At 34.2% G+C, this 26251-nt stretch overlaps 5 protein-coding genes across 8 annotated transcripts; 3 read left to right on the plus strand and 2 right to left on the minus strand.

Annotated features, from left to right (window-relative positions):
* The first annotated feature begins 3562 nt into the window (after nucleotides 1–3562).
* LOC105799672 (probable small nuclear ribonucleoprotein G) lies at nucleotides 3563–4753 on the plus strand. The gene is made up of 4 exons (XM_012630342.2): nucleotides 3563–3706; nucleotides 3820–3842; nucleotides 4197–4318; nucleotides 4429–4753. Exons 1-4 carry the CDS (start codon nucleotides 3672–3674, stop codon nucleotides 4489–4491), a joined length of 243 nt encoding a protein of 80 aa, XP_012485796.1. The 5' UTR covers nucleotides 3563–3671; the 3' UTR covers nucleotides 4492–4753.
* A 2219-nt stretch (nucleotides 4754–6972) lies between these two features.
* On the plus strand, nucleotides 6973–10766 carry LOC105799667 (rho GTPase-activating protein 5). Its single transcript, XM_012630337.2, has 5 exons — nucleotides 6973–7777; nucleotides 8491–8611; nucleotides 8692–8811; nucleotides 9071–9301; nucleotides 10012–10766. Exons 1-5 carry the CDS (start codon nucleotides 7374–7376, stop codon nucleotides 10594–10596), a joined length of 1461 nt encoding a protein of 486 aa, XP_012485791.1. The 5' UTR covers nucleotides 6973–7373; the 3' UTR covers nucleotides 10597–10766.
* Nucleotides 10767–11428: 662 nt separating this feature from the next.
* On the plus strand, nucleotides 11429–16638 carry LOC105799669 (signal recognition particle 54 kDa protein, chloroplastic). 3 transcript variants are annotated; one of them, XM_012630339.2, is made up of 4 exons: nucleotides 11429–11544; nucleotides 11783–11896; nucleotides 15938–16091; nucleotides 16272–16638. In XM_012630339.2, the coding sequence occupies exons 1-4, from the start codon at nucleotides 11479–11481 to the stop codon at nucleotides 16385–16387; spliced, it is 450 nt and encodes a 149-aa protein (XP_012485793.1). In that variant the 5' UTR covers nucleotides 11429–11478; the 3' UTR covers nucleotides 16388–16638. The 3 variants fall into 3 exon arrangements, 2 of the variants coding, with proteins under 2 accessions (XP_012485793.1, XP_012485794.1); XM_012630340.2 differs by having other exon boundaries at nucleotides 15938–16045; XR_008188583.1 differs by having other exon boundaries at nucleotides 11783–11900; nucleotides 15938–16638.
* Nucleotides 12943–15926, minus strand: LOC105799665 (putative pentatricopeptide repeat-containing protein At3g11460, mitochondrial). Of its 2 annotated transcripts, XM_052620548.1 has the most exons (2): nucleotides 13542–15926; nucleotides 12943–13458 (listed from the first exon to the last, which is right to left on the minus strand). In XM_052620548.1, exons 1-2 carry the CDS (start codon nucleotides 15368–15370, stop codon nucleotides 13290–13292), a joined length of 1998 nt encoding a protein of 665 aa, XP_052476508.1. In that variant the 5' UTR covers nucleotides 15371–15926; the 3' UTR covers nucleotides 12943–13289. The 2 variants fall into 2 exon arrangements, with proteins under 2 accessions (XP_052476508.1, XP_012485789.1); XM_012630335.2 differs by having other exon boundaries at nucleotides 13442–15925.
* A 7503-nt stretch (nucleotides 16639–24141) lies between the features above and the next one.
* Nucleotides 24142–25697, minus strand: LOC105799674 (uncharacterized protein At3g28850). The gene has a single exon (XM_012630344.2). It carries the CDS (start codon nucleotides 25631–25633, stop codon nucleotides 24461–24463), a length of 1173 nt encoding a protein of 390 aa, XP_012485798.1. The 5' UTR covers nucleotides 25634–25697; the 3' UTR covers nucleotides 24142–24460.
* Between the last annotated feature and the right edge of the window lie 554 nt (nucleotides 25698–26251).

Raw genomic sequence — 26251 nt, forward strand, 5'->3', positions numbered from 1 at the left:
CTCAATTAAGTTTCTCTTAGGTTGTGATATTCTTTCCAAAAAAGTATAAAAGAGCAAAAATTTAAACAGATGAATTTTATATTGACAAGTAGAAAAGTTGGTGGATGGGGTTCCATGAAGTGGGAATTAAGCTAATGAATAATAAAAATCATAGTCAAATAAGTCTACTATTTTCATTTCTATAAAGTCGAACTTCTACATCCAAAACGTGTAAGGAGCAGTAAGCAAATAATAATTTTATTATTAATAATTCCATGAGAGACAAGAAGGACTGGAGTGAGACCGGAGAGGAGAAGTTTGGGAAGGGCTAAGAGTTGACAAATGGCAATAGGCATGGCTTAATCTAGAAAAAGAAAGACATGGTTTGAAGAGTTTTGCACCCCAGGCCAGTAAGAGAAAGGTTGGGCCAACATTTAAGTAGAAAATCATCATCATTACATGACAAATAGAGTTGACTCAACACCAGATGAAAACCTTTTTTTTTTTTTCCTAAGAAAATGATTACGGTTTCGGTTTGTTTGAAGGTTACAAATGAGTTTTGACAAATTTGCAGGAAAATAAGAAGAGAATGAGATAATTGTGGCATGGTGGGTCTTGCTGTTGAATATGTGCACCATTTCATATGGGAAAACGGATAGACGCATATTTAGACAATGCTTTCCCACCCCGACTTGAAACTTGGAACTCAAGTGGTTGACTTAACTCTGGTAAGGAGTGAAATTGGATCAAACATTCAACTTAAATGATTATGGGTACAATAATGATATTATTGGAATGTAGGATACATACTAATTGGGTCACCAATATTAGTATGAATATTACAAACTTTTGCAATAAGATTAACTAGAAAATCGATTTTGGAGAGAAGCAACATTTATCTTATTAACTTTTCTCACAAGGTTTCTTAGAAGCAACATCTTTTCATAAAAGTATTTGATGAAGAATTATTCAAAAATTCTATGGTGACATTTAACTGGCACACTGTTGTTTGATCATCTCTCCATAGTCGAGGTTAATTAGGAAGAGTATCAATGTTGCAAATATCCTCCTCAATGGAAGTGACCGTGAAGACAAATAGAATAGTGAATCTTTTATTTTATTGACTAGCCAACTTGCTTTTTTATTCGAGTATATGGTACAACACATCATATGGAATTCCTTCATATATTTTATTTTCTAGATCATTTTAGTTTCGGATGATGAATGCAAAGTTATTGTGAAACAACTTTCTCAAATTTCTTTTTTGGATGACCATTGCTTCTCTTTATGAAAAAATAATAACTTTAAGACACCCATATCTGGAAATGGTGTCAAATTTTGGTGGATGTATCCCATAAAATAATATTCTATCTGTTGGGATTGGTAATAATTTTATTTTTCCAATAAAAATAATTTTAAATTTAACACTAAAATTGAAATAACAAAATTTTTAAATAAACTATATGAGATCTGTTCATAATTTTGATTATCCATCTTTACTTTCAATAATTAATATGAAGCTCATTGATGTTGATTTGTGTGGATAAAAATAAATTTACGAAAAATTGACGGAAGATTTTAAGATGTAAAACCATACCATTTCTTTTAAGGTTTTATTTGCTCAATTTATATTTTGGTGTGCAAAAGAGTTACGAGAAAATGAATATTGAGCATTCAATGAAACCCAATAATTATTTACGTTTTGCACTATTGAAAATAGTCCACTGAACACTAAATGGAGCATATCATAATTATCAAATTCTATAAAAAAAAATTTGCAACAAATTTTTACAGAATAGTATTTGAATATTAGAAGATGGAGAAAATAAAATAAAAATTGTTTTTGAGTTTTTAGCTTATCATGGTATTTCTAAGTATGTCACGCAAAAAATTCTTCTCATATTTGTAGAATTTCCCATGCCTTTGTACAAATATAATTGTCCAAATGGATAATTACATATTTTAGTAATAAATATAATTATTCTATATATGTATATATATATATATACTTGAATAATTATGATTATTTATTAATAATCAAGTAATATAATTTTTAATAACAGGGCTTATAGAATATTTGAACCCCAAAATATTAGGTTTGTATATGCTCTTGTATTATAGCTAAATTATCACTTTGATACTTGTATTGTTTATTTTCCATTTGGCCCCTATATTTTGTTTTTATTATCATTTTGGCCCTATATTTTCATTAAAAACAATAAACCAACTAATAACATGTAGCCACATATTAAGAAAACGAAAGAAAATCACTTAAAATGTTAAAAAATATAAAATGAAAAAATCAATAAAAATAAAAACTATAACGAATAAAAAACCCAAAAATATTTAAACCCAGAAAATTATAAAAACCTAAAAACCATAATTTATTATTGAAAATTGTAAAAAATTTAAGATTATAAGATATGCAAAACATTAAAAATTTAAAATTTTCATAAAATTTTGCAAAAGAATTTATTTGGAATTTGCGGGTTTTAAATAAAATTTAAGATTATTATGATATTTTAGAATTTTATGGTTTTTAACTAAAACCTCAAAATTCCAAACAAACGTATTTATTAAAATTTATGATTTTAAATTCTTTTGAAGTTTCAACGTTTTTATAATATTTTCAAAAATATATTATTATTTTATTTTTAATTTTATAATTTATCAAGTTTTAAATTTTTTTTGGATTTTTTGAAAATTATAATTTTTTTTAAAATTATAAGTATTCAAAACTTCAAACAAATTTTAAAAATTCATAAAATTTTAAATACCTGTTTGTTTGGAATTTTAGGTTTTATAAAATTTTAGAATTTTCATGAAAATTTTCATGTCATTTTTTTGGATTATGTTTTGCATTTTATGAATTTTGACATTTTTAAGAAATTTTGAGTTTTTAAAGTAAAAATACCATAAAATTCTAAAATTTTTCATAATAATCTTAAATTTTCAAAAAAAAACAATGTTTTTAAATTTTATGATTTTTAATTATTTTTATTTTTGCATACTTATAATCTTTTTTTATAATTTCAAAATAAATTAATGAATTTTAATTTTTAATATTGTTTTACTTTAATTTTTGGTGGGCGGTTGGCTTTTAAGTGTTTTTTTTTAAAATATTCTTTAAACATTTTTTAAGTTTTTTTTCTTGACACGTGGCAGTATATTATTTGTTGATTTAAATTTTTTTAATGAAATTTTGGATTGGGGGAAAGGGGGCTGATTGGAATGAAAGTGTAGGGACCAAAATGATAAAAAATAAAGTATAAGGGCCAAATTGATAAAAACAGTAGAGGTACCAAATTGATAATTTATCTATAGTACAGGGGCCAAAAAAGGATATTAAGCTAAAAATTTAAGATTTACAGAAAAGAATTATAAATATTATAGTCAAGCCGAAACTTTCGAGGGCACTTGGTCTAGTGGTATGATTCTTACTTCGGGTGCGAGAGGTCTCGAGTTCGATTCTCGCACCACCCCAATTATCATTAATTTTTAATTATCTAATATTATTTTTTAATCTCATTTGAAATTTTCAACCGTGGGCCGTCTCTTGATCAACATCAGGCCCTCTACAATCTCAGAGGCTTTCATTTTTAGTCTACGAATCACAGCTCTTCTTCCTGCCCTAAACCCTATTCCCCTCTTTCTCGCTCTCCCGCTCCGCAGTAGACCAACCTCCCGGCACTATGAGCAGATCAGGCCAGCCTCCAGATCTCAAAAAGCAAGTTCCTTTTTTTCCCACACATTTCAATACTTCTTTTTTCTTTCTTTCTTTCTTTCTTTTCCCCTTACTTATTTCCAAGTTCTTTTATTGATGCTGTTTTCATGTAACAGGTACATGGACAAGAAACTCCAGAGTAAGTTTTCTTTCGTTGTTCTTCGTGTAGTAGTAAAGCGAATGTCCCCTGTTTATTGTCTGCACCTAATATGTGTTTTCTTTTTGGTATGACTTTTAAGGTTAAAAAAAATAGTTTTTATTCTTTCCTGTATGATATTCAATTTTTTATATATTCTCGTGGATAGTAATGATTATTACTTTGCATATTTTGAATATTGAGCAACTCATGAGCTACAGTCAGTCTTAGATTTAGGTTTGCGTTCTTATGGTATTTGATAATACACCGGTGCCTTAATGTGTAAGGAATTTGTTGCTTCTGTTATTTACTCTGTAATTTTAATTGTATGAATTCTGTTGGTATGTAATGCTGCAGTCAAGCTGAATGCAAATCGGATGGTTGTTGGTACCCTTCGTGGGTTTGATCAGTTTATGAATCTAGTGGTTGACAACACAGTAGAGGTGAATGGCAATGAGAAAACTGACATAGGCATGGTGGTGAGCATCGTAATACTTCTTTTCTTCCCTCCCCCCCGGAAAGTACCTTGCTATTTTGGGTATATCATTGAATTTTTAGCCTCATTGTAATTGATATTGATACGCTGCAGGTGATCAGAGGAAATAGCGTTGTTACTGTTGAAGCCCTTGAACCTGTTGGCAGAATGCAGTGATTCTGGTTTTTCTATTGATTTATCACTTTGATGTATCTCTTCGCTTTGTTGTTTCAATGGCATCCCTGCTAGTTTGGGATTGGGATTGGGATATTTTATGTAATTGAGAATTTGTCGGAAGTTAGATGGGTCTCCATGGAATCTGCTTTTCGTTTCTCAACTTTACCCGGTGGATTGCCCTTTGTGCATTTCAAACGGATTTAACTGAATGTAGAGAATGGTTACTGCAATTCTTATTTTTAGTGCTCAGGCCTCATTGAAACTTCGGTGCTGAATATGTTAAAGCTTTTATTGTTCTTGTGCTTCAATGCATTCATTTTTGTCCCTCTGGATTAGATTAGTCCTTAAGTCTTTAACCATCCATGGTTTGGCCAAACCTTAATTCACACAGGGTAAAAAACAAAAGTAGCTTGTTTTTACTGTTAAACTATGGAGTATCTAGTAAACTTGATTAGTCTACTTGCTTCTGATAAAAAACTCTAGGAAGTTTACATTACAGCCGTTGTTGGTTCCTGGGAAGTAAGCTAGATGGTATTTGTTCTTACAGGATGCACTTTTTACAAGCTGTTGTAGAGTACCTCTAAAAGTTGGTCCAGATTCGTTTTTAGCCGTTGGTGTTTGGCTTGGCCATTGACATCAGAATCCCACACCAACTGATCTATGTTTATATTCTGGGTGTATGTATTTCCAAAAAGAAGAAAAGAGAAAAGGGAAAGAAACAAAAACCAACGAAAGCTTAGGGTAGAAAGCTCATCTTTTTACACTTTTGCATGCAGCATGGCTGGCACTTTTAACAAGCATCATTCTGCAAAATTCATGGCATTGGGGTTAACGATCACTTCTAAAAAGGCCAAAAGAGCAGAGGCTGTACGGAATCAAAGTATAAAGATGTGAAGTATAGCCGCGAAATTAGATTCAAATTTGAAACAGTGGACATTGTACAACGGGCAACAGTTTTGCCTAAAGACTCTTTTTGCTTGAAGCAGCTCCTTCACTTTCACTTTATGTTTTCCCTTTGTAAAGGCATCCCCCTTGCAAAATGCAGCTTACCCTTTTCAACCATTCATTGCTTCATCAACTATGTTTCTCAAATTCGGCTGTTAGTTAGTATTGGATGCATGTTCAAATTGGGGCTTCATATCTATCCCAATATCCAGAAGAAATGAGGAGTTTGAACTAGAAAATCAATGATAAGAAAGGGAAAAAAATGGGTTTTTGTGAATGATATCATCCACAGCTCATCCAACAGGCAACAACAGCTCCGAAATGGAATCCATCTTTTCTTGTTATTGCCAATTGGCAAATTTTTATGTGGAAAGTGGGTGGCACATGTTTGGTGGCATTTTTTAAGATTTTAAGGATATGATTACAATTGGCAGCTTAATTTACTTGTGCAACACTTTTCCTTATTTTGTTTCCTGGTCCTTAACTCTTTAATTATATTCATAATGAGAATTTAGTTGACAAACAAAAGAGTTATTTGGTGAGACAATGGAGATCATTATTGTTTTCTTTGTATTTTTCTATAATTTTCCAATCTAATTACAAGCATGTGGAAGATTGGGGGATACTCTATGCTCTATTCTGAAAAACATTGCCTTGAAAGCTCAAAAATACTTTTTAACTTATCATCAACAGCAAACCTATTAAAGTTGGAACTTTATCTTTCAAAAAGCTTACCAAACCTTTGCTTTTTTATCCTCCATTTAGGGGAACTTGGCTCACTGAAGAGCAATCATCTTCTAACAAATGATTAATCAATGAAGTTGAACCATAAAAAATCAATTTCAATTCTAAAACACTAACTTCATAATTACTCTGCCAAATGAATGGTAAACCGAAAAAGCAAAGTGAGGGGACAATTTTGTTGAGTTTTGAGCTTCATGGATTTTTGCTAGGAAGCTGGTGGGATCAAGATTCTGACATGATCCAGTTAAACTAAGACTATAACAAAAGTGTTTTACACCTGTCGGATTTAGAACCAGTTTGATTTATGTAAAGACAAATTTTCTTTTATGTAAATAATGTTGGGATTAGATGTCATTCCCCCCCCCCCCCCGGAAAATGACTAAACTCTTTTACATCACAAACCTTCTAAAATGTACAGTGTTATAATGATCCAAAACAACATCCTGCATATAATCTCATATATGATACACTCAAATTAAGTGTAAAATTTAATAGAAAAGTGTGAAAAAGAAACCTGTATATATTCTCATCTGTAACTAATCTCACTCGACGAATAATATGTAAGATGTAATGACATGTTTTTGGAATAACCACATCTCAACAAGAATTTTCTTGTAAGAAAAAGAAAAAAACTATGAAATTGAAGGGCTTAAAACTAGAGTATGCAAGTCATTATCATATCATATCATATGGTTAATCCCAACATAACCATGTGTCAAGCTGCTAAAAGGAATTCCATTATTAAATGCGTAGATGGCAACATTTCATTGGCTCTGGAACAAACATTAGGATAAATCACTGTAGAGAAGCAGCCCCTCAATGCCCCCATTTGCTTATAGACTGGAGCTTTAGGGGGGTGAATGATGCTGGTATTTTCCTTCAGTCTCTTCATCACCACCACCCACCACCACTTCTTTCCCTTTCCCTAAATTTTCAATCTTTACACTTTGCTTCTTCAGTCCTCAAGCCAAAGCCAAAGCCAAAGCCAGCCAAGAAAATTATATAGAATAGAAAAGAAAAGTGATGATAGTTGCTTCCTACCATCCAAAATCTTTCCTTCAATCCAACTCTACGTAGACATCAAATCTTTACATCCCATTGTTCCATTAAGTCCTTCCAAAGAAACCCATTTTTCCATAAAGAAAAATTGTTTCTTGGCTCTAAATCGTTGACCCCAATAAAGGAAAAACATTATGACTGAAGTACTCCAATCATCCCCATCTCATTTCCCTTCATTTTCAAGCTCCACCTCCACTCCACACGCCCTTACTAACTCTAACGTAAGCACTGTGGAGGATATAATAACCCAAGAGAGTGACCAAGAAGAAGAGGATAGGCAAGAAGAGGAAGAGAGGAAAGAAAGGGATAGAGAAGGGGAAGGGGATCAGCTGTCTTTATTGACGCTTTTGGTGGCTGCTTTTAGGAAGTCTTTGATTGGGTGTAGCCTTTCTGGAAGTAAAGAGCTTTGTTCAATGGAAATTGGGTTGCCTACCAATGTTAGACATGTTGCTCATGTGACTTTTGATAGGTTCCATGGATTTCTTGGTTTGCCGGTTGAATTTGAGCCTGAGGTCCCCAGGAGAGCTCCAAGTGCCAGGCAAGTTTATCAATGCACATTCTTTTTTCTCTTCAAAATTATAATTGAAATTCTCATATGGTTTTGTCGAATAAATTTTCTGGGGTTTGGTTATTTTGGTTACTGTAGATGTTTTCTTGAGATTCTTTTGTCAATTTCATTTTGCTCACTAAGTTTTCCCCCTTTCTCCTGAATTCTTCAATTCTCATTCATATAACTCGGTCTTCTGAACTTTTATTTATCCTTTCTATGAAAGGACTACGAGGAAAAGGTTTAGTATTTTCCCCTTTCTTACCTAAATATGAAAATACAGTTGTAAAAGGCCATCCATTTTAGGAACTTCAAATGATGACTGATTTCTCTGTGTTAAGAGGCCTTGATTCATATATGGAATTCCATAGTAATGAAGGTCACCACCGGGTTCTCCCCAGTTTGCTTCCATTTGTGGATGCAAATTTCTTCCCCAGAAGTGGGAGATTTTCTCCTCATTGCACGCCTTTTGCCTTGCTGTTGGTTTCTACTCTTTGCTAATTTTGTTTTGATGGGTAAACCTTACTGAAATTATATCTGTTCTATGATTCACTAGTTTTCAATTTTGTTGTTGAATACATACCATTGATGTAAGTGAATGTATGGAAATAGAGATGATGATAAGATACGTTGCTCTGTGATAACTGTTGTCCAAGTCTTTCTGCTAATTTTATTTCATTGGCTAAGATATCATTCTTGTGCAGTGCGAGTGTATTTGGGGTTTCAACAGAATCTATGCAGCTCTCACTGGACTCTAGAGGGAACAGTGTTCCAACAATACTACTCCTGATGCAAAGTCATTTATACGCCCGGGGAGGCCTCCAGGTATATTACTATCTGTGATTTATGGCTATATAATTGCTTAAGTATCCAGTTTAGTAATTAATTTCTTATATTTTCTTTAGGCAGAAGGAATTTTCAGAATTAATGCAGAGAACAGCCAGGAGGAGTATGTCAGGGAACAACTAAATAGGGGAGTTATACCAGATGGGATAGATGTACATTGCTTGGCTGGTCTTATAAAGGTATTTTCTTTGCTCTTTAATAGCTTTGGCTGTACTGAGTATTATGAACATGTTTCTTGTACGTATATTGGGTTCATAGGTGTCTTATATTTTATCAGGCTTCTTTTATATAAGTAATTAAAATATTGAGGACGAGCTGAACTTTTTAAAGAACTGGTTCCTAGGCTCAATATGTTATCAAGATATCTGCAAATAATGTTGAGAACTGCCCAAGTTGTACGGATCTTTCAATTCGGTTGTTGTTTTTATGACTCTGCAGGCTTGGTTTAGGGAACTTCCTAGTGGTGTTCTGGATTCGCTTCCTCCAGAGCAAGTAATGCAAGCCGAGTCAGAAGAAGAGTGTGCTCGGCTTGTACGGCTCCTTCCTCCAACCGAAGCTGCTCTACTGGATTGGGCAATAAACTTAATGGCTGATGTTGTACAAGTGGAACATTTGAACAAGATGAATGCACGCAATGTTGCCATGGTGTTTGCTCCAAACATGACACAAGTGAGTAAATATCTTTTTGTAGTTTTAGTCTAAATACACATGCCAGACTTCGTGCACAATTGTTGGTTATTGAGATTTGAGCCTATTTGGCATGGTAATAAAACTTTCTTGAATTGTTCTACAACATTTTTTCCGTAGCCCTGGCCATGAAGGTGCTACTGTTTTAAGCATGTAATTTTGACACTAGTCGCATGGATGCATCCCTTATACTCTTGTACTCAAACTAAGCATTTTTATTTTTTTGAAAACATAGTGAAAGTAGAGGACCTTAGAAAAGATTTTCGGTTCAAAAATATGATCTATTTCGAGAGAAAGAGTTCATTCCACTTTCCGGAAGGCCTTTCTAGGGCACCTTAAAGCTATGCTACTTGATACTCCAGTTGAGTGTTAGATACAAGTTGTATCTGATACAGGTAGGATAAATCCTTTTCCAAGTTTTTCCATATTTTGGAGGATTGAACCTAAATACCCCATGTTTGGATATGTGATTGGACATGAGTACTTTAGAAAAAATGAAGAGTTAAAGCAACATCTCCTCGAAGCATAGTAAAGGTCTTCTTCCTTATGAGTGTGACGTGTATTTTTCATGGTGATTATTTTCCATCAGTCTTAATTTAGGATCGTGTATGGCAATAGACAATATCATTTAGGTTTGTTCTTGCTATCTGGTCCACTCATAGTTTAATTAACTCCACTACTGTTTATCGCAGATGTCCGATCCTTTAACTGCATTGATGTATGCAGTCCAGGTGATGAATTTTCTGAAGACCCTTATTATTAGAACACTTAAAGGAAGAGAAGATTCTATGGTAGACTCTGCTCCAGTCTCTCGCTTAGAGCCGTCTGATAAGAATGGACAGCAAAGCTCTTCACAACTACTCAAAGATGCCAGTGAGGAGGTTAAAAACGAAAGCAAAGGAGAGAAAGCTTTTGTTGGTCAAGAACCTGCCTTAGAGAGCCCCACCCACTCTGCTGAAGAGAATTTGACAACTGAAAGTGGCCCTCAAAGTTTCCTAACTTCAATCGAGAACATTTGTGCTGGAAACCGATCTCTAGCCGATAACTGTCCTTGCACTTTAGTTTCTCAAGTGAACTGTTTAGCAAATGGCAGCCTGCGAAGTACATGTGGAAAGAGCAGAAGTGATCAATCAGGTGCTTCAGGTTTAAGGAAGGGAGCAAAGAAGGCAAACGAACAGGCAGTTGGTAATGTAACAGGAGCTGTTCAGAAGAACAAGGGAACGAGGATTGTGGGGCTGATAAATACGAGAGCCGAGCTTTTTGAAGCTTGGAGGTAATGCTAACGTTGTAGTCAGATGGGGAGGGGGAAATGCCAACTGGTAGAAGTTGGTATGTTGTGTTTTGGTTTGGTTTGGTTGGTTTGTTTTTGGTCCTTTGAAATGTCGGTGTATGAGGTCATGTGTGTGTCTTGTATGTGATTTTGAATGGAGATTCTTTTACTTTTCAATGCTTCACGCTGACTTAACATTCCTTGCCTCATTCTGACATTGCCTATTGTTCATCTTACTTCTTGTTACAGTTCCTAGCGTTAAATTCTTATGTATTTCTGATTCTTCATCCTCGAGTTGAGTCTTAAAACATAAACAACCGTAATCCCATAAGAGGACAGAGCGAAGCTGATCCAGCCCACCTGCACTGCGTTAACCATAACGCCATTCTATTTCATTGTAAAATCGGTCCTTTTAACATTTAAATTTTCATCTTTTTTTAACTCTTAAACTTGTATTTTTTATCAAATTATCCCACAATAGATAAACATTTAATATTTTTAAACTTTGTTGATGTGATATATAAGTGAATTGTCATTAGATGACACATTAGCATTTAATTAGTTTTTAATTTAAAATTCAAAAAATAAAAATCATTAAAATTATTAAAAAAGTATAATAATGATAAAAAATATTTTAAAATTTTAAAAAAGTAATTAAATGCTGACCTATCATTCATATAGCAATCTAGATTTATGTTATGTCAACAAAGTAAAAAAACATTAATTTCTTTATTCATTTTGAAATGATTTGATAAAAGATTATACGGTTAAAAAAGATTAAAAATGAAATAAATGATTAAAATGATTTTTTTTTTTTAAGTTGAAGGGGTAAAAGAATTCATTATGCGTCTTAGAAATTCGTGTTTATTTCCATGCAAAGACACATACGATGCGCCCAGAGCGATGTTTCTACTGCTTTCCCCCCTTTGGTTCCCCTGCAGCTTCCTTCTCCAACGTAATTATTTCTTTCCTTGTTTTTGCTAATTCGTTGCTTTTCATTTAGAATTTATGTTATTATGCACTTAATTAAAATGGGTACCTTGCAAATTTTCTCCTTTTTGTTTTTTTCGGGTGATAGTCCATGAATGCTAGTTGTGTTGCAAGCTCTTACATTCGTGATAAATTACTGAACCTTTTCTGTTCATTTATTCTTCATTTGATGTTTAAGAGAAACCCATCTTTGGTACATATAGGATGACGAGCAGAAGAGTTTGGCTCTTCTAAATCAGTATTCTGAAATATTATCATGTGAAAGAGACCAGCTGAAGAAAAGAGCTCTGCTTGCTCAAGCCTTGCCGCTGCCAGATGTAGGTATTCTTTCATTTTCTTATTATTTTGTTCATGTTATTCTTTTATCTTAGGATGTGATCAAAGACCCTCAAAATCAAACCAAGGTTGATACTGATATGTTGTTACTTGGTCCATATCACATTGCTCAGTCTTTCAAGGTTGGTACTGATACGTTGTTTGTTTACTCAGAATCAAACCAACTTCTTAAATTTCCCAAGCTGAAAGTGCTCATTTTTTGTTCAATAATCACACCACCTTATTGGGTTTGAAAAGAGCTGCTATAATTCTATCTAACACGTGATCTGATTTTCTCTTCACCATCAAGCTATTACTTACGATTCTGCGCTGGATTCACACTTCCAATTCCACACAAAAGCTATGACAGCCTTGTCATCTTTTAGCATCATGTGTACTTTGCATAAGTGGTTTACAGCCAAATTGCCAGCTAACAATCTGAAAATTGCAGTTGCATATCTTAACAATGTGGTATTATGGAATATAAATATACAAACATCATCATCATTTTGTTTCACATATATTATCATTCTAACTCTTGTGTTAACAAATAATAGTTTAGCTTTAGTTAGTTATTTTACCTCCTTGCTGACTGTTGACACCATTTTTTGATGAAAAACGGGGTCGTTTATTTATTTATTGGTTTTATTTATTTGGTTTTGGGCCCGGGAAAATTGGGCTTATACACTGACCATTTTGACATGGTTAACCAAAAAATGAAGTGTTAAGAGGGTGGGTTTTTAATCTTCGTTTTTTCTAGGGTATGCAAAAAATAATGTGATCTGCCTCTGGAAATGGATGCATGAATGTTGGTTATGATCATTCTAACATATACGGCTGAATTGTATCAAAAGTTTTTGATGAACAACACTAGCCACGTTTGACAGGCATCTCAGATAATCGTTGAATCATCTGATGACCCCACAAACCTCACAAACAATTTGCAATTTGCAATGTATATTTTAGCTGATCGTTAAAGTATATTCATCGATATTGACTTTCGACATATCTGGAATAGGTAAATTAATCCTCTAATTCAAAGCTTTTACTGCAGTTCACAGAGACCAAACATTGTAGAAAACTAATTTAACACCAGAATTCCATCGAATATGGTGTAATTCGTTTTATCCACAATTGACTGGTTTTGAGACTTGGAGTAAAAGAAACCGGTGCATTGATTCTACAAAGCAACTGTTGTCACCTATTGGTACAGAAGGGAAATAAGTACAAAATAGGGAACAGCTACAACCGGAAATAAGAATTGCTTGACAGATTTCTCTTCAGAATTGTATGCACATGTAAATTAAAATAAGCAATGGCAGAATTAGTTAGCAATATCTATATTCCCACGCCAGCCATTCTGACCGTTGAGCAAACTAGCTTCTTAAGGGATGATCAATCAATGGCTGGTTGATCATCAGCCCTTTCTCTAGACCCAGTTTCATTTTCTGGTATCCATACAGCATTTGAGCACATATTATTGCATTTGCAGCCACCTAGCTGAACCGGCACTCCACAGGCTTCCAACAGATTTCTTAATTTCAATATGAAATCAATCTTTGTACTGCATATTTTATTTATTTATTTTCAGAACATCTAGGATACCAGGGAATGCAATATGGAAACCTCAAGTGAGTATTGTATTACCAATAGTCTTTGCATGAACAGTGTCCATCTCTGAAGTGATGGAAACGGGTTGCATCTCTAACAACAAGCTGACGAGTCACAATCTTGCTGACACCCTTAAAAAATAAATGGCAATCCTCACACATTCTAAGGTTCTTTATCACCACAATCTCTGTCCCTGGCTCAGAGTTCAACAGTCCAAACACAATTGCCAACTTTTCACTATGAACACCCATACCAAGTAAAGCTTCTATGTTTCTCCTTTCTTCATTGTCTTTACAGCCAGCAAGTTTCTTCACCAAAGCTTCCAGCTCATCCACCATTCTATATATCTCCTTCTTTTGAGGATGGCTTCTATCCCCGGCCAAGAAAAGGTGCACTCTCCCTTTATACTCGACATAGCTAAATCCTGGATCCTTTTTCAGCTTTCGCTCTCTCATCATTACTCTAACTTTCAACACTCCCTCCAAATTCTCAGCTTCAGAATAAATATTAGATAGCAGAACATAATAACCGATGTTTGTGGGCTCAAACTCAATTACTCCTTCAAACGCCAACTCTGCCATCTCTACATTTCGGTGAATTTTGCAGGCACCCAAAAGGGCTCCCCAGACTGCACCATCTGGCTTTACCTGCATTGATTTAATGAGCTCCAAAGCTTCATTTAGCCGACCCGCCCGACCTAGAAGATCCACCACACAAGAATAATGCTCTGGACCCGGCTGCAACCGATGCTTCATCTTCATTTCAGAAAAACATTCCAAGCCTTTTTCAGTCAACCCCGCATGACTGCATGCACATAAAACACTCACAAATGCAGCACCATCAGGCCGAATACCACTCTTAATCATCTCATCAAATAACTCCACTGCAATCTCTCCATATCCATGCATTCCATATCCACCTATAATCGCTGTCCATGAAACCACACTTTTAACAGGCATGCCATCAAAAATAGCTCGAGCCTTGACCAAATTACCACACCTAGCATACATATTAATCAATGCATTATTCAAAAAGGGATTCAAACCAAGTCTACTAGACTCTATTCGCTGTTCAACCTCGTGGCCAACACTAACAGCACCAAGATTAGCACAAGATGATAAAACCCCAACAAATGTAACCGCATCTGGACAAACCCCCGCAGTTTCCATTTTCCTATAGAGTTCCAAAACATCAGCCGCAAGTCCATTCTGCGCATACCCTGAAATCATAGCGTTCCAAGTAATCAAACCCTTTTTGGGCATCTCATCAAATAAATTCCTACCAAACTCAATGGCCCCGCATTTCACGTACATTGTAACTAAACAATTAGCAACAGAGAAATCAAGATTCAACCCCAACTTCACACAGCAACAATGAAAACACATCCCTACGCTTATGTACCCAGGTTCCGAGAACACCGGAACCAAGCCCAACATTGTAACTGAATTAACCGAAACACCCATTTCCCTCATTCTACAAAACAAAGCAATAACATCAAAAACCCGGGAATTTAACGCGTAACCGGAAATCAAAGCGTTGTAGCAAACCGTTAATTGATTGGATATTGGGTTTTCATCGAACACCTTGCGGGCGTTTCCGAGGGAACTGAATTTGCAGTACATAGAGATGAGAGAAGTAAGAACAAAGGGTTCCTGGGAGCATCCGGATTTGATGACCTGACAGTGGAGTTGTTGGCCGGATAAAGGAAGGGGAAGGGAAGCGGAGGATTTAAGAGCGAAAGGGAAAGAGAAGGCGTTTGGGGAGGAACCGCAACGCAGCATTTGGCGGTAGAGAGTTAGAGCTTCAAGGTATTGGCATTGCTTTGCTAACTCTCTCAACTGAGTGTTCCATGGAATCCAAGTCATAGGAAGCAATAAACGGCACTTCGGGGAAGAAGTTGAAGCCGTTATATATATTTGGGCGGGGACAGGAAAAAGAAGTAGTGAAACGCTACACGTAATGCCACGATCGGACTAAAGCTTGGATGTAAAATAGCAAAGGTGAACTGCGTAGCAGGGAATTCAATAACAAGATAATGGGTTATATCTAATCAGAAAGAAGGCGGGAGGAGCAATAGAAGCCATGCACTTTTCGACTGTCGCTTCCGGCCATTTTCGGCCCTGCTGTTATATTATTCGCTGGTCTGCAGGGGTTGGAAAGACAGGTGTTTGTTCAAAGTTAGCTAATCATCTTAAAAAAGGGGATGCCATTAGTTTGCACACAATACCGATTGTTTTTAGTTTCAAACGAGTTAAAATTACCAGACTAATGAGTACACACGTAAACAATTGAGTTCATATTGCTACTTATGGCTTTGCCTTTTGGACCATTGGTCCAGCTTAATGCATGAATTGGAAAATTTGTTATGACAAATATATTTACTCATCATTAGTCTTTATCCAAAAAGATTATCTCTTGTGCTATGTTTACAGGTGGGAGTTCCTGTTTATAAAGCGGGAACTGAGGTTAAACCGTGTGAAATAGAAAAGAAAGGTTTAGAAGAGGCCAAAAAGAAGAAGGTAGTTGTAGGACGGCTTCAGGTAATATCAATAGCATCTGTCATGAAATTTGACGCAACATCCTCAGGTTATTCATCCAGCTTTGTCTGCAACTCTATATATACACTTATTTGGAAAGTTTTGTGCAACTATAAACTCGTTTAAGATTGATGGAATTCTAACTGTACTCGTATGCCAATTCAATTATTTTTAGGCAAGCTATATTCTGTAATAATTTATGTTTTTTGTTGTTTCTCCCATGTATAAGGCTCCTCCTGGTTCTGCAAGAAGAACGAGGAGATCAGAATCCAGAAGGCAGTTTGCAGAATACGCATCAACAAGACCAAGTCCACGTGGTTTTGGTGCAAAGAACTAGGAAACTGATCAAGTTTTAAGAACAGCAGGACTGTTCATTATCTACTTGCAGTGCAAACCGAGTTTCAGAGGTTTCTTAAGAGCTGTGAGAACTCGTCGCATTTTGATGGTTAGTACGAAATTATAGAGGTGTTCACCCTGCAAAATTCAATAGTATATACTTTTTAACTTGTTTCTCAATGGCTACTAATATCAGATATGATCCATATTGAACGAAAGCAATTTTCATAGAAATCTAAACTGTGTTATCAATATTCTTGATTGAGATTGAACTCTTCTTCTTTTATTAGTAAAATTCTTTATTTATCCAAACAACTACAAAGAATACAAATGGCTGCGTAAGCAAACACCCTGTGCTATCTATACAGTATACTAGGTCCCCATGACTGTATATCTACTATATCATCAGTAAATTTGTTAGTTAGATGGAATAATATCCGGATGGATTGAAATATTAGATCAAACACTATGCATGCAGTGGGATTAAGTTTTGGGTAGTAAAATTTTTTAAAAAATTTGTGAGTTTAATGAGATTTAAAAAAAATAGGGTCTAATTAAAATTTTTAAATTTGTAAGATTAATGAGAATTTTCAAATATTTTAAGTAAGCTTAATTAAAATTTTTAAAAAAATTAAAAGGTATAATGAAAATTTAAAAACTTGAAGGGTCTAATTAAATTTTTTAAAAACTTTAAGGGAGAAATGAAACTTTTTCAAAAATTTTGGGAGCCTAATTAAAATTTTCTAAAATTCAAGGAAAATCACTGATTGTCTAATGTTTAACTAATACTGAGTAATATTACGTGATCCGATCGTAAGATAAAAAGACAACTTGTATTAGTAGATGAACCTAAATATTTCCTTGGTCTAATTGAAAATGAGCAAACCGATTGAAAAAATAATATGTCGTCTATCAAGTCCAATTAGGGAGATGCATTGTCTTTGACATTGGAATGGATAACTTCTAGAAAATAGAAACATAGATGTGACTGATTGGACTGATAATACATCAAACATGACCCAAGCAGAATAGATCCTGAATCTGTTTATGAATTTATTCACTTATGATGTTCATAGTGTCACATACCTAAATCCTGAGTGGATGATGGACTGTATATGCGTTACTTATACACTTTGATGTAAGTAAAAGCCTGAATTCAAATAGATAAGGGACAGAAAGTTGGTGTGTTGGGTGTACGACTTCTACCATATGTAGCATCATTCACAACAGTAGAGTTTATAACCCAAAACATAAGTAAATGATATCCTCTCATTGGTATTATATGGTTGATGAAAAGTAAATGTGACCATGAGTCGTCCGTCTTTGTAATGGATGAATTGATCACTATTTGATAATGATTGACTTTTCATGAAGGAAGAAGTAACAGTTACCATGAGAAAAAATATAATCATATAGAGAGAATGAATATTATCCCAAATAGATAAATGATATCTTATGAGGGTAACACACTAATGACAATGTTATTGGACGAGCACTAAGTAGTTGCTTTCATAATGGTATGTCGTTGGGGAAATCTCAGTCACGATACTATTGTGAAATGACTTTATGACTAAATAAATTTTTAATTAATAGGCGAAAAGTCGAAACTTAATTATAAATCATTTGAGTCTCAACTACATATGTCCAATCGGTCCCTCCGCAGCTCGCTGAAACCATAAATAAATTACTTGTTTGAATAGAAATGAACGAAATGAATAGAAAAAGAGAAATGGGAAACATTCAAGAATGATTATGATTTTCTTCGAAATGAAAAAATATAATCATTTAAACATGAATGTAGGTTTCTAAAAATGGAAATGAAAATGGAAACTTGCAGTCCTATATGAGATTACTTAAAAATTGATAGAAGAATGACTTTATGTTTTTAGACTACTTTGAAGCTTAAAAATGAAAATAAATCATTCAGTCATAGTGAACATGTTAAGTTGTAACATATTGAACGAATTTTCTTGAATTTTTATCAGGGTAAAATCGTCAAAATTTTACCGAAGGTAAATTGTCAAAATTTTATTGAGGTAAAATTGTGGTGAGAAAATTATATAATATGTAGATATTAAAGTTTATTTTGAGAAATAAAAATACCTGAATTGAGTTGGATTATATTATAGAGTATCGGATCAAGAAGGTCTAGGAAGTACTCGTAATTAGACCCGATGCGAGAGAGGCCCAAAACCCCTCATATAACATGAATGGGGCGACAACCCTAGTAGAAATACAAGGGTGAGTCGTTCCCCCTCTCCTGCTCTAAGTAGGATGCTATTTTTCTATTTAAAACAAACATCAACAACTCTATAAGGGTTCTACCTTCTCTTCATATAAATAGATGGCATCGGTAGAACTATAAACACAACTTTTGAGAGATTGTTATTTTGCCGAAAAATAGAGAGAACTTATTCTCAACTTATAAATATATTTTTCAGAATAATAATTTTATCAGTTTCTATTAAAAAAGAGAGAATTTCCGTTTTCACTCGAAAAGGAAAACATTTTCTATTTTTGCGTTTTGATTCAATTAGTTCGAGCTCACACTCGAAGCAGTTCATGGTACGAGAATAGTGGAGAAGATCGTTTGGTTGAAAGCCGAAAAACATCAAGGATCTGCTTATCAAAAAACGCATACGAATTTAGTTAATGTTTATTGCTATAAATATCACAAACCGGGTCGATTTTCAAAATTTTAATTTTTCGCTGTACAAGAAAATCGTTTTCAAACCGGGTTTTTTTTAACACTTACCTGTCAGCGTGATTACTTCGATTTATCTGATGATGCACTATGTGTTCCAGTATAATTACTTCAGTTCATCCGATGATGCACCTCGTATGTTAGTATGATTGCTTCGGCTTGCCAATGTACCAATAACTTTTCTTTGGTATATTTGATGATGCACTACGGTGTCAAATTGAAATGCAGGTTGTCTATTATGTATATCAGTCTTGAAATTCAAGTTAGGTTAATAGGACACATCAATAATAAGTTTGGAAAATTATATCGAAACGAACTAATATGATGCTTGACATTTTGAATATGTTCATATATGAATTCGAAATGAGAAGTATGTATCTTATTATGTAAAGCAAATGGAATCGAGCCTTAGGGCTGAAACGAATTTGAACGAGTCGGTAGACTCCAGAAATGAATTGACCAGTAACTATAAGGTAAGTAATGGAATATGCCATGATAAATTGATTAAAGTAATGCCTTTATTATGTATGAAATTGAAAGGTGAGTAACAAAAATATAATTTTGATGATAATGTTGAAATGTTAAGCAAATTGGCTTACCTAATGGGGTATGTACACTTTTATATATATATGAACTTATAAAAGTTATAATTTGAGTTTACATACTTATTGTCATGCTTTTATTTTTATACTAATTTATAATATCTTGAATCATAAATGTACCAATGACCTTTATTGCTAAGCATGCGATTTGTTTTATTCATGCGTAGGTTCAGGTGATTCTCGAAGTCTCGGAATTTGAAGTCAGCATCTAGACTATCGTTTCCAACCCAACAATATTTGTATAAAGTGGTTTGTTTTAGTTCTTTGGCATGTACCTAGGGGTATTTTGGTTTAATGTCTCAAATGATTAGGTTGACAAGCTGTGATCTTATGTAAATGTTTAGAAATCATGTTTGATTATGTTTTTTAAAGTTGATTTGGAGCCTTAGAGTTAAAAGACTATGAAATTTCCCCTCCAAGATAGAAACCTTGGCAAGAAAAAGTTTAAAGATACCCCCACAATCTAAAAAGATTGTTAAAACTCTTCTAAAAGAAACTTAAGAGAAATTCTTGAAAAGAAAAACCCAGAGAGAATTTATTAACTCAAAAGATAAATAAAATAATAATGAATTGAATGAATTATGTACAATGCAAAGGCCTATATATAAACTAGCTAAATAAATCTAAATAAAACTCTTAAGTATACTAGAACTCTAATTTAATCTAAACAAGAAGTAGTTTTAAACTAAATTTTCTTGTTAACATAAAACTCCTAAATAACTTAAAATACTTAATAATTATAAAAATTTGAAATAAAATAATAATAAAATAATAAGATCTGAAAAATATAATATTGGGCTCATATATAATAAAAATTAAGTCTAGTGCAAGCTCACATTTCGAGTCTAATATTTTTGTCCAAACCCTCTTAAATTTGGAGGTGATCTTCGAGTTTGAGCAAATAACTCAATCCTTAAACAGGTCTAGTCACAAGTTAATTAAATACCAACTCAATTAAGAAATTAGCATAAGCCAATTATATTTACAAAATAATAAGTATTAATATGAAGATGTTTTTATTTTATAATATTTTATATAAAATATTACTATAGTGTGATTTGAAGTTAAGACAACATTATCACCTGATTTTTTTTGTAGCATGTCAACAAGTTAACGACACCACTAAGTTTTTCGTCCATTTCTAACTAATTTGACAAAAGGTAATAACTCAAAGAGATAAATAAAGCATGTTTTTTAATATGGTTGGAGAGCCTAAAAAGCTGATTCTCCAAAATACTGTGCAACTTCTTTTGTTAGATTTATAATGTTTTACTCACCCCAAATGTATGGTTTCTTGCTTCTTTAATAAAAGAAAATTGGATGCTTTTGATAACTGATGTATGGCTTGAGATTTCACAGCATCTATAAAAAAATATATCAAAGACAAGTGACAATATCCAAGATCCTTAAAATGAGTTCTTTTTAGGGTGTTAAAACTACTTTCTATTTTTGTTCTCAACTGTCCCTGGTATTTTGTCGTCATTAACTGATACTGGATGTCTGTAACGATAAGATTATCCTTGACAGTTATTTCCCACTTCAATGATGGAGCCATGGAAATAAAAAGAAGAAGAATTATAAGCTGGACTGCCAAATTAAGGATTTGCAGCAAATGGCTCTCCCTACTGACGTGCAGAATGTGTTGGTTGCACTCATCTAAGTTAAGGTCAATAGCAATAAGGCGCCGGCTGATGAATCATGATAGATTAAGAAGGCATTTGATTTCTTAGATTGGAACCTCAGGTCATGAAATTTCTCAAGCTCTTTGTTGATTGGATTAAGGGTTGTGCTACCACGCCAAAGTTCTTTAGTTTCAGATGCTAGTCTTGCTATCAAGCCTTTCAAATACCGTTGTGCAGGTATCTTAACCTTACACATTTATGCTTCCAAATGATTGATTGATTTTTACCAAAGAAAAATTGGAACCAGCATCATGGACACATTTTACAGGATCTTTGGCTTGAAATTAAATCCCTCAAAGAGTGAGTTGTTCTGTTTTGGGATCAATCAAAAACTGATACAGGAGATGGTTGATAAAACTGGTTTTAAGATAAGGATCACTTCCTGTAAGATACCTACAAAAAAAAAAGTTCCGTGGAAGGGATTGCAATCCTTCGGTTGAAAAATAACCTAAAAGATAAAAGGTGTAATTTATCCTTTGCAGGGAGACTTAAACTTATTCAAGTGCTACTGTTTAGCATTCAAATTTTATGGTGTAGGAACCTCGTACTGCCTCGGAGAGTAGCGAAGAGGGCTACTCGGCTATGATATGCGTTGCTTTGGAAGGACAGGGAAGGTAGTGCGAGCGGCTAACGTTAGTTGATAAGCTATTTGCCACCCAAAAGATGAAGGGAGGTTTGGTTTGGCTTAAAAGATCTGCTCACCCGGGACACAGCCTGCATTATGAGAAATCTTTGGTTGATCTTAACTTACGGCTTGCATGGATCGAAGCATATGAATTAGAAGGTAAAACTGTTATTCAAGTTCCCTGTCTTCAAAGATACAGTAATCAGAGTTTGAAGAAGATCTTCAAATACAGAAATTTTAGGAATTTTTCATATCCAAGGTAGCTTACCATAATCCCCGGCCAATACGACTAGTTGAGGTGGGGGTGAGGGTGGGTTGTTGGCCTTTAGAATCAAAGTAAGTAAATAGGGACTTATTATCCATCTAAGGATCCTCCAATTGAGAATATGCATAGACTTGAGATGAAAATAAATGTCTATCTATTTTGTTTAGTTATATTGGACTAAAATAATGCTTATTACTAACAACCTCTCATTCATTCTAGTGGCAAAAGTATAATGATTTAGGCATGAAAACTTAGATTTGACCTTAAGCAACCCTATTCCCCTCCCCAATTATCAAAAATAATAATGCTTCATTATGGGAACATATATTAACAATTATTTTATTACATTTGTAACATCCTATTACCTGACCCGATTACCAGGTCCAAATTACAAGGTGTTATATTTATTGCCGAAGCAACTGCGGTCAAATTACATTCAATTACAAACCGTTAAACATTCAAATGAATCTAAAGCAAGTGTATAAAACGATACACAATCATTTCTGGGTCTTATACGAACTTATGAAAGTTCTTTTGTTAACCCAATGTCGAAATAGGACCAAATTGTAAAGATTCTAAAATTTTGGGTTGACGTCGTGACGTCGGTTGATGCGGGTCTCAAGGTACAATTTCAGACCCATAAATGTGATGGGTTCACACTACCTCAAAGCCCAACAACAATGTCAAAGGCTAAGCAAATCAAATTAGGACTCGATCAAAGACAAGATTCGAGGAAGAATCTTTTTTAGGAAAGGGAGAATGATACATGCACGAATGTGGTGAAATTTATTAGATTCCAATCATCAAAACTGCCAACTTTTAGGCTTGGGAAATCAGCAGACTTGCGACGACTTTTTGAATGGAATCATAGAATTTTTGGGTTAAGATGTCTTATGGCGTTTGAAGATCTATCTCTTAGCTTCGAAACGCATTTTAAATCACTCGATTTTGAGTTTGGGAGCTCAAGTTATTACTGTTTTAGTGAAGACTGCGCTAGCAGAATTTCTGAACGGGATTATGACTGGAATTACGAATTTCGGGCTTTTAATTCGAGTTTAAATCATATTGGGTTCGAGTTTTGGGCTCGAATTCAAATATTTAAGATTTGGGCTCGATCTAACCCGTTTTCTAAACTTATATTATATTATATTATGTATTATACAGTTTATAATACATAAAAAAAAAATTTGTATAATATATAATACTGTAATGTAAACATTAAAAATTATTAAGTTACCTAAATATATAAAATTTTAATAAATGAAACTATATACAAAGTTATTAAATATTAAATTAAAAATAATATTAATATTAATATCTATAAAAAATTAAAATGATATATCCACAAATACCAAATAATATATATTTTATTTTACAATTCTAATTTTGGAACTATTTAAAATTAAAACTAAAATCATTTTTATTGAAAAAACTAAATGCAAATTTTTATCTCAAATTCAAATTTGTAAATATTATTTTATTAATATTTGTTTCCCCACCATCACAACATTTCCATTTCTAAATTGCTTTCTAGGGGTTTTTAGAGTTGGGTGTGTGTCGTCTTGTGTTATAGCTTATCTTTGTGAACAACTTTCTAAAGGAGTTCCATCTCACTTTTCTCGCACTTACATGATGTATATGGGGGTATGTTCTTATGTTTTGTTTCTCTTGGTGTTTGTAAGATTTCACCAAGCTATCCAACTTGCACACACGGTTACTTCAAGCCATTATTCTTTAGTGAAAACAAACAATGGAGGATCAAGCCATTATTCTTTAGTTCTTCACATGGTTCTTTTGATAACCTAAAGACACCTCTTCTGTATCTTTGGAAATGATAAAGAACCATGCAGATGCAGATAAAGCATACAATGAGTTGACACAAGAATTGAACAAGCCATGAATCTGAAGGTCAGCAAAGCTCACTAAATGAGTTGACACAAGAATTGAACAAGCCATGAATCTGACGGTCAGGCAAAGCTCACTAATGCCGTGTCAAACAATACAACCAACGTTATACAAGGAAACAATCAAACAAGGCCTAAAACCCACTTTAGAGCCCCACTTCCTAAATGCGATTTAGAAAGAAAAAAGAACAAGTTCTTCAAGATACCATTGTTACAGGTTGAGAACAGATAAAATACCATTACTTAGTGGAAATCCCAAATCCAAAATGAATAAAAAGAGGGGTAGTTAATTCAACTATATCAACAACAAATAGGACACTGTATCAATCCATTTTCATTGCACTCACCACACCTTATCTTGTTCAGTTGCTTGTCTAAAATTTTGCAGCTCCCATTACATTGTTTGCACATCACAAATCTCACCCCACCACAGCCTTTACACCCGGGAACCGCCATGGGGATCCCTTCAAACAACATTTCAAGCTTCCCTTCCTCTTCTAACTTCACAATCTCTTCAACTCCCCCAATCAACCTTCCTTTAACAAACACTAGTGGAACTTTCACTTCTTTTGTGCCTGTTACCTTCCTTAACTCTTCCTTAAACCCTGAATCCATTGATATGTCGCGCTCAAACATTTGTACACGGTAGGATTCCATGATGGATCTCACTCTGTTGCATTCTTCAAAGGTCTTTCGAATCCCTCTCAATGTTGTTGTGTAAATCACAACTGAATTTTCTGCACCTGCACGGCATTTTGGCTCGAAATCTTGAAGAGTAACCTTTGAGTCCTGAGATTTCTTGGGCTTTCGGGTTTCGGGTTGGGGCGAAATTATCCTCTTGATTTGTTCCTCTTCTTCAGACAACTCTTTCTCGTACAAAGCGACAAGTTCTGGATCAAACAGGGGACTGAAAATCCTTCTCCGCGACGAAAACCCCAAATCACCACCACCACCTTCAGGCCCCTCGCTTCTCGTGCTTTTCACCGGATAACTCAACTTCAACACTACCTTACAGGACGAGCCATCCATAGAATTGTTCACTCTCAATATCGAATTGGGGCTAAAATCAGACTTCCCATTCCCTAAACCATCTCCATTAACAACGCTTCCCTTGTTTTCTTTCCCACCGCTCTTCTTCACTTTCAATGGAGAACCGATCTGATTCAACAACTTCAGTGGAGTTTTGACACGAGATTTTGGAGTCCTTTTGACAAGACGATCTTCATCAAGATCTTCCATGAGTTCCCAGGCATTGATTACCTCAGGTTCTTCACGCGGAGGCGACCTCTTAGCTCTTTTAGTCTCTGAAACACCAACTTCTTCTATTTGTTGCAGTTCATCGTTGTCAAGTTTAAGGACCCCGTAAGTGCTTGACTTGAGAGAAACCACGTGATGGGCGAAGTCGCCGCCATTGTTGAGAACCATTTCTCGTTTCATCTCTTTCTTAACCAGTTTTGAAGAAACACAACCCATTTTTTTTTCAGGGAGGAATTTTTCTTTGTTCTGTTTTTTTTTGTAAGGAAAGAGAAAGACAGAGAAAGAGGGAGGAGTTACTAGTTTAAGGTTTTGAATGGTAACGGTTGGTTGTCTGAGAACGGGCCCCAACGGTCGATTTTTTCGAATGTGGGTTAGTGGGGCTAGATCATGGGGGATTTTTTGTCGGAAGCCCCTTGTAATTATGTTCTTTATTTTTTGTTTTCCCTTTTAGCCTCTTACTTTTCCCTTAACTCTTTAATGACCTATTGATTTTCGGATTGTTTGCTTCTTCGTCCTTTTTCTTATTCTCTCCCTTACCATCAATTTCCCAAGATTTACAAATTAGCATGATGTTTTTTCATAAGAATATATTATCTTGGAACTTGTATATAAAACATTCTAAAACAAAGGTTTTTCATTAATAATTTAAATTAAATTTATAATTTTCGAAATATAATCTTGTGACACGATATGTGTTTCTATTTTAATTTATGCAAAGGGATTATAGTTTTGGAAGCGTTAAGAAATGTTAAATTTTGAATCTTAAATTTATAAGAATATATTATTTTAGAATTAGTATTTTAAATAAAAATTAGATTATGTAACATCGGGGAA

Source organism: Gossypium raimondii, chromosome 9 (genome assembly GCF_025698545.1).
Source record: "Gossypium raimondii isolate GPD5lz chromosome 9, ASM2569854v1, whole genome shotgun sequence".
Taxonomy (NCBI): domain Eukaryota; kingdom Viridiplantae; phylum Streptophyta; class Magnoliopsida; order Malvales; family Malvaceae; genus Gossypium; species Gossypium raimondii.

Excerpts from the sequence above, each read along its gene's own strand:
- LOC105799672 (XM_012630342.2), top strand. The coding sequence starts at position 3,672 with ATGAGCAGATCAGGCCAGCCTCCAGATCTCAAAAA. Across the intron at positions 3,843-4,196 it reads CATGGACAAGAAACTCCAGA|TCAAGCTGAATGCAAATCGG; the intron begins GTAAGTTTTCTT and ends GTAATGCTGCAG. Across the intron at positions 4,319-4,428 it reads AAACTGACATAGGCATGGTG|GTGATCAGAGGAAATAGCGT; the intron begins GTGAGCATCGTA and ends GATACGCTGCAG.
- LOC105799667 (XM_012630337.2), top strand. The coding sequence starts at position 7,374 with ATGACTGAAGTACTCCAATCATCCCCATCTCATTTCCCTTCATTTTCA. Across the intron at positions 8,612-8,691 it reads ACGCCCGGGGAGGCCTCCAG|GCAGAAGGAATTTTCAGAAT; the intron begins GTATATTACTAT and ends TATTTTCTTTAG. Across the intron at positions 8,812-9,070 it reads GCTTGGCTGGTCTTATAAAG|GCTTGGTTTAGGGAACTTCC; the intron begins GTATTTTCTTTG and ends ATGACTCTGCAG.
- LOC105799669 (XM_012630339.2), top strand. The coding sequence starts at position 11,479 with ATGCGCCCAGAGCGATGTTTCTACTGCTTTCCCCCCTTTGGTTCCCCT. Across the intron at positions 11,545-11,782 it reads CTGCAGCTTCCTTCTCCAAC|GATGACGAGCAGAAGAGTTT; the intron begins GTAATTATTTCT and ends TGGTACATATAG. Across the intron at positions 11,897-15,937 it reads AAGCCTTGCCGCTGCCAGAT|GTGGGAGTTCCTGTTTATAA; the intron begins GTAGGTATTCTT and ends CTATGTTTACAG.
- LOC105799665 (XM_052620548.1), bottom strand. The coding sequence starts at position 15,370 with ATGACTTGGATTCCATGGAACACTCAGTTGAGAGAGTTAGCAAAGCAA. Across the intron at positions 13,459-13,541 it reads TGTTCATGCAAAGACTATTG|TACAAAGATTGATTTCATAT; the intron begins GTAATACAATAC and ends TAAAATATGCAG.
- LOC105799674 (XM_012630344.2), bottom strand. The coding sequence starts at position 25,633 with ATGGGTTGTGTTTCTTCAAAACTGGTTAAGAAAGAGATGAAACGAGAA.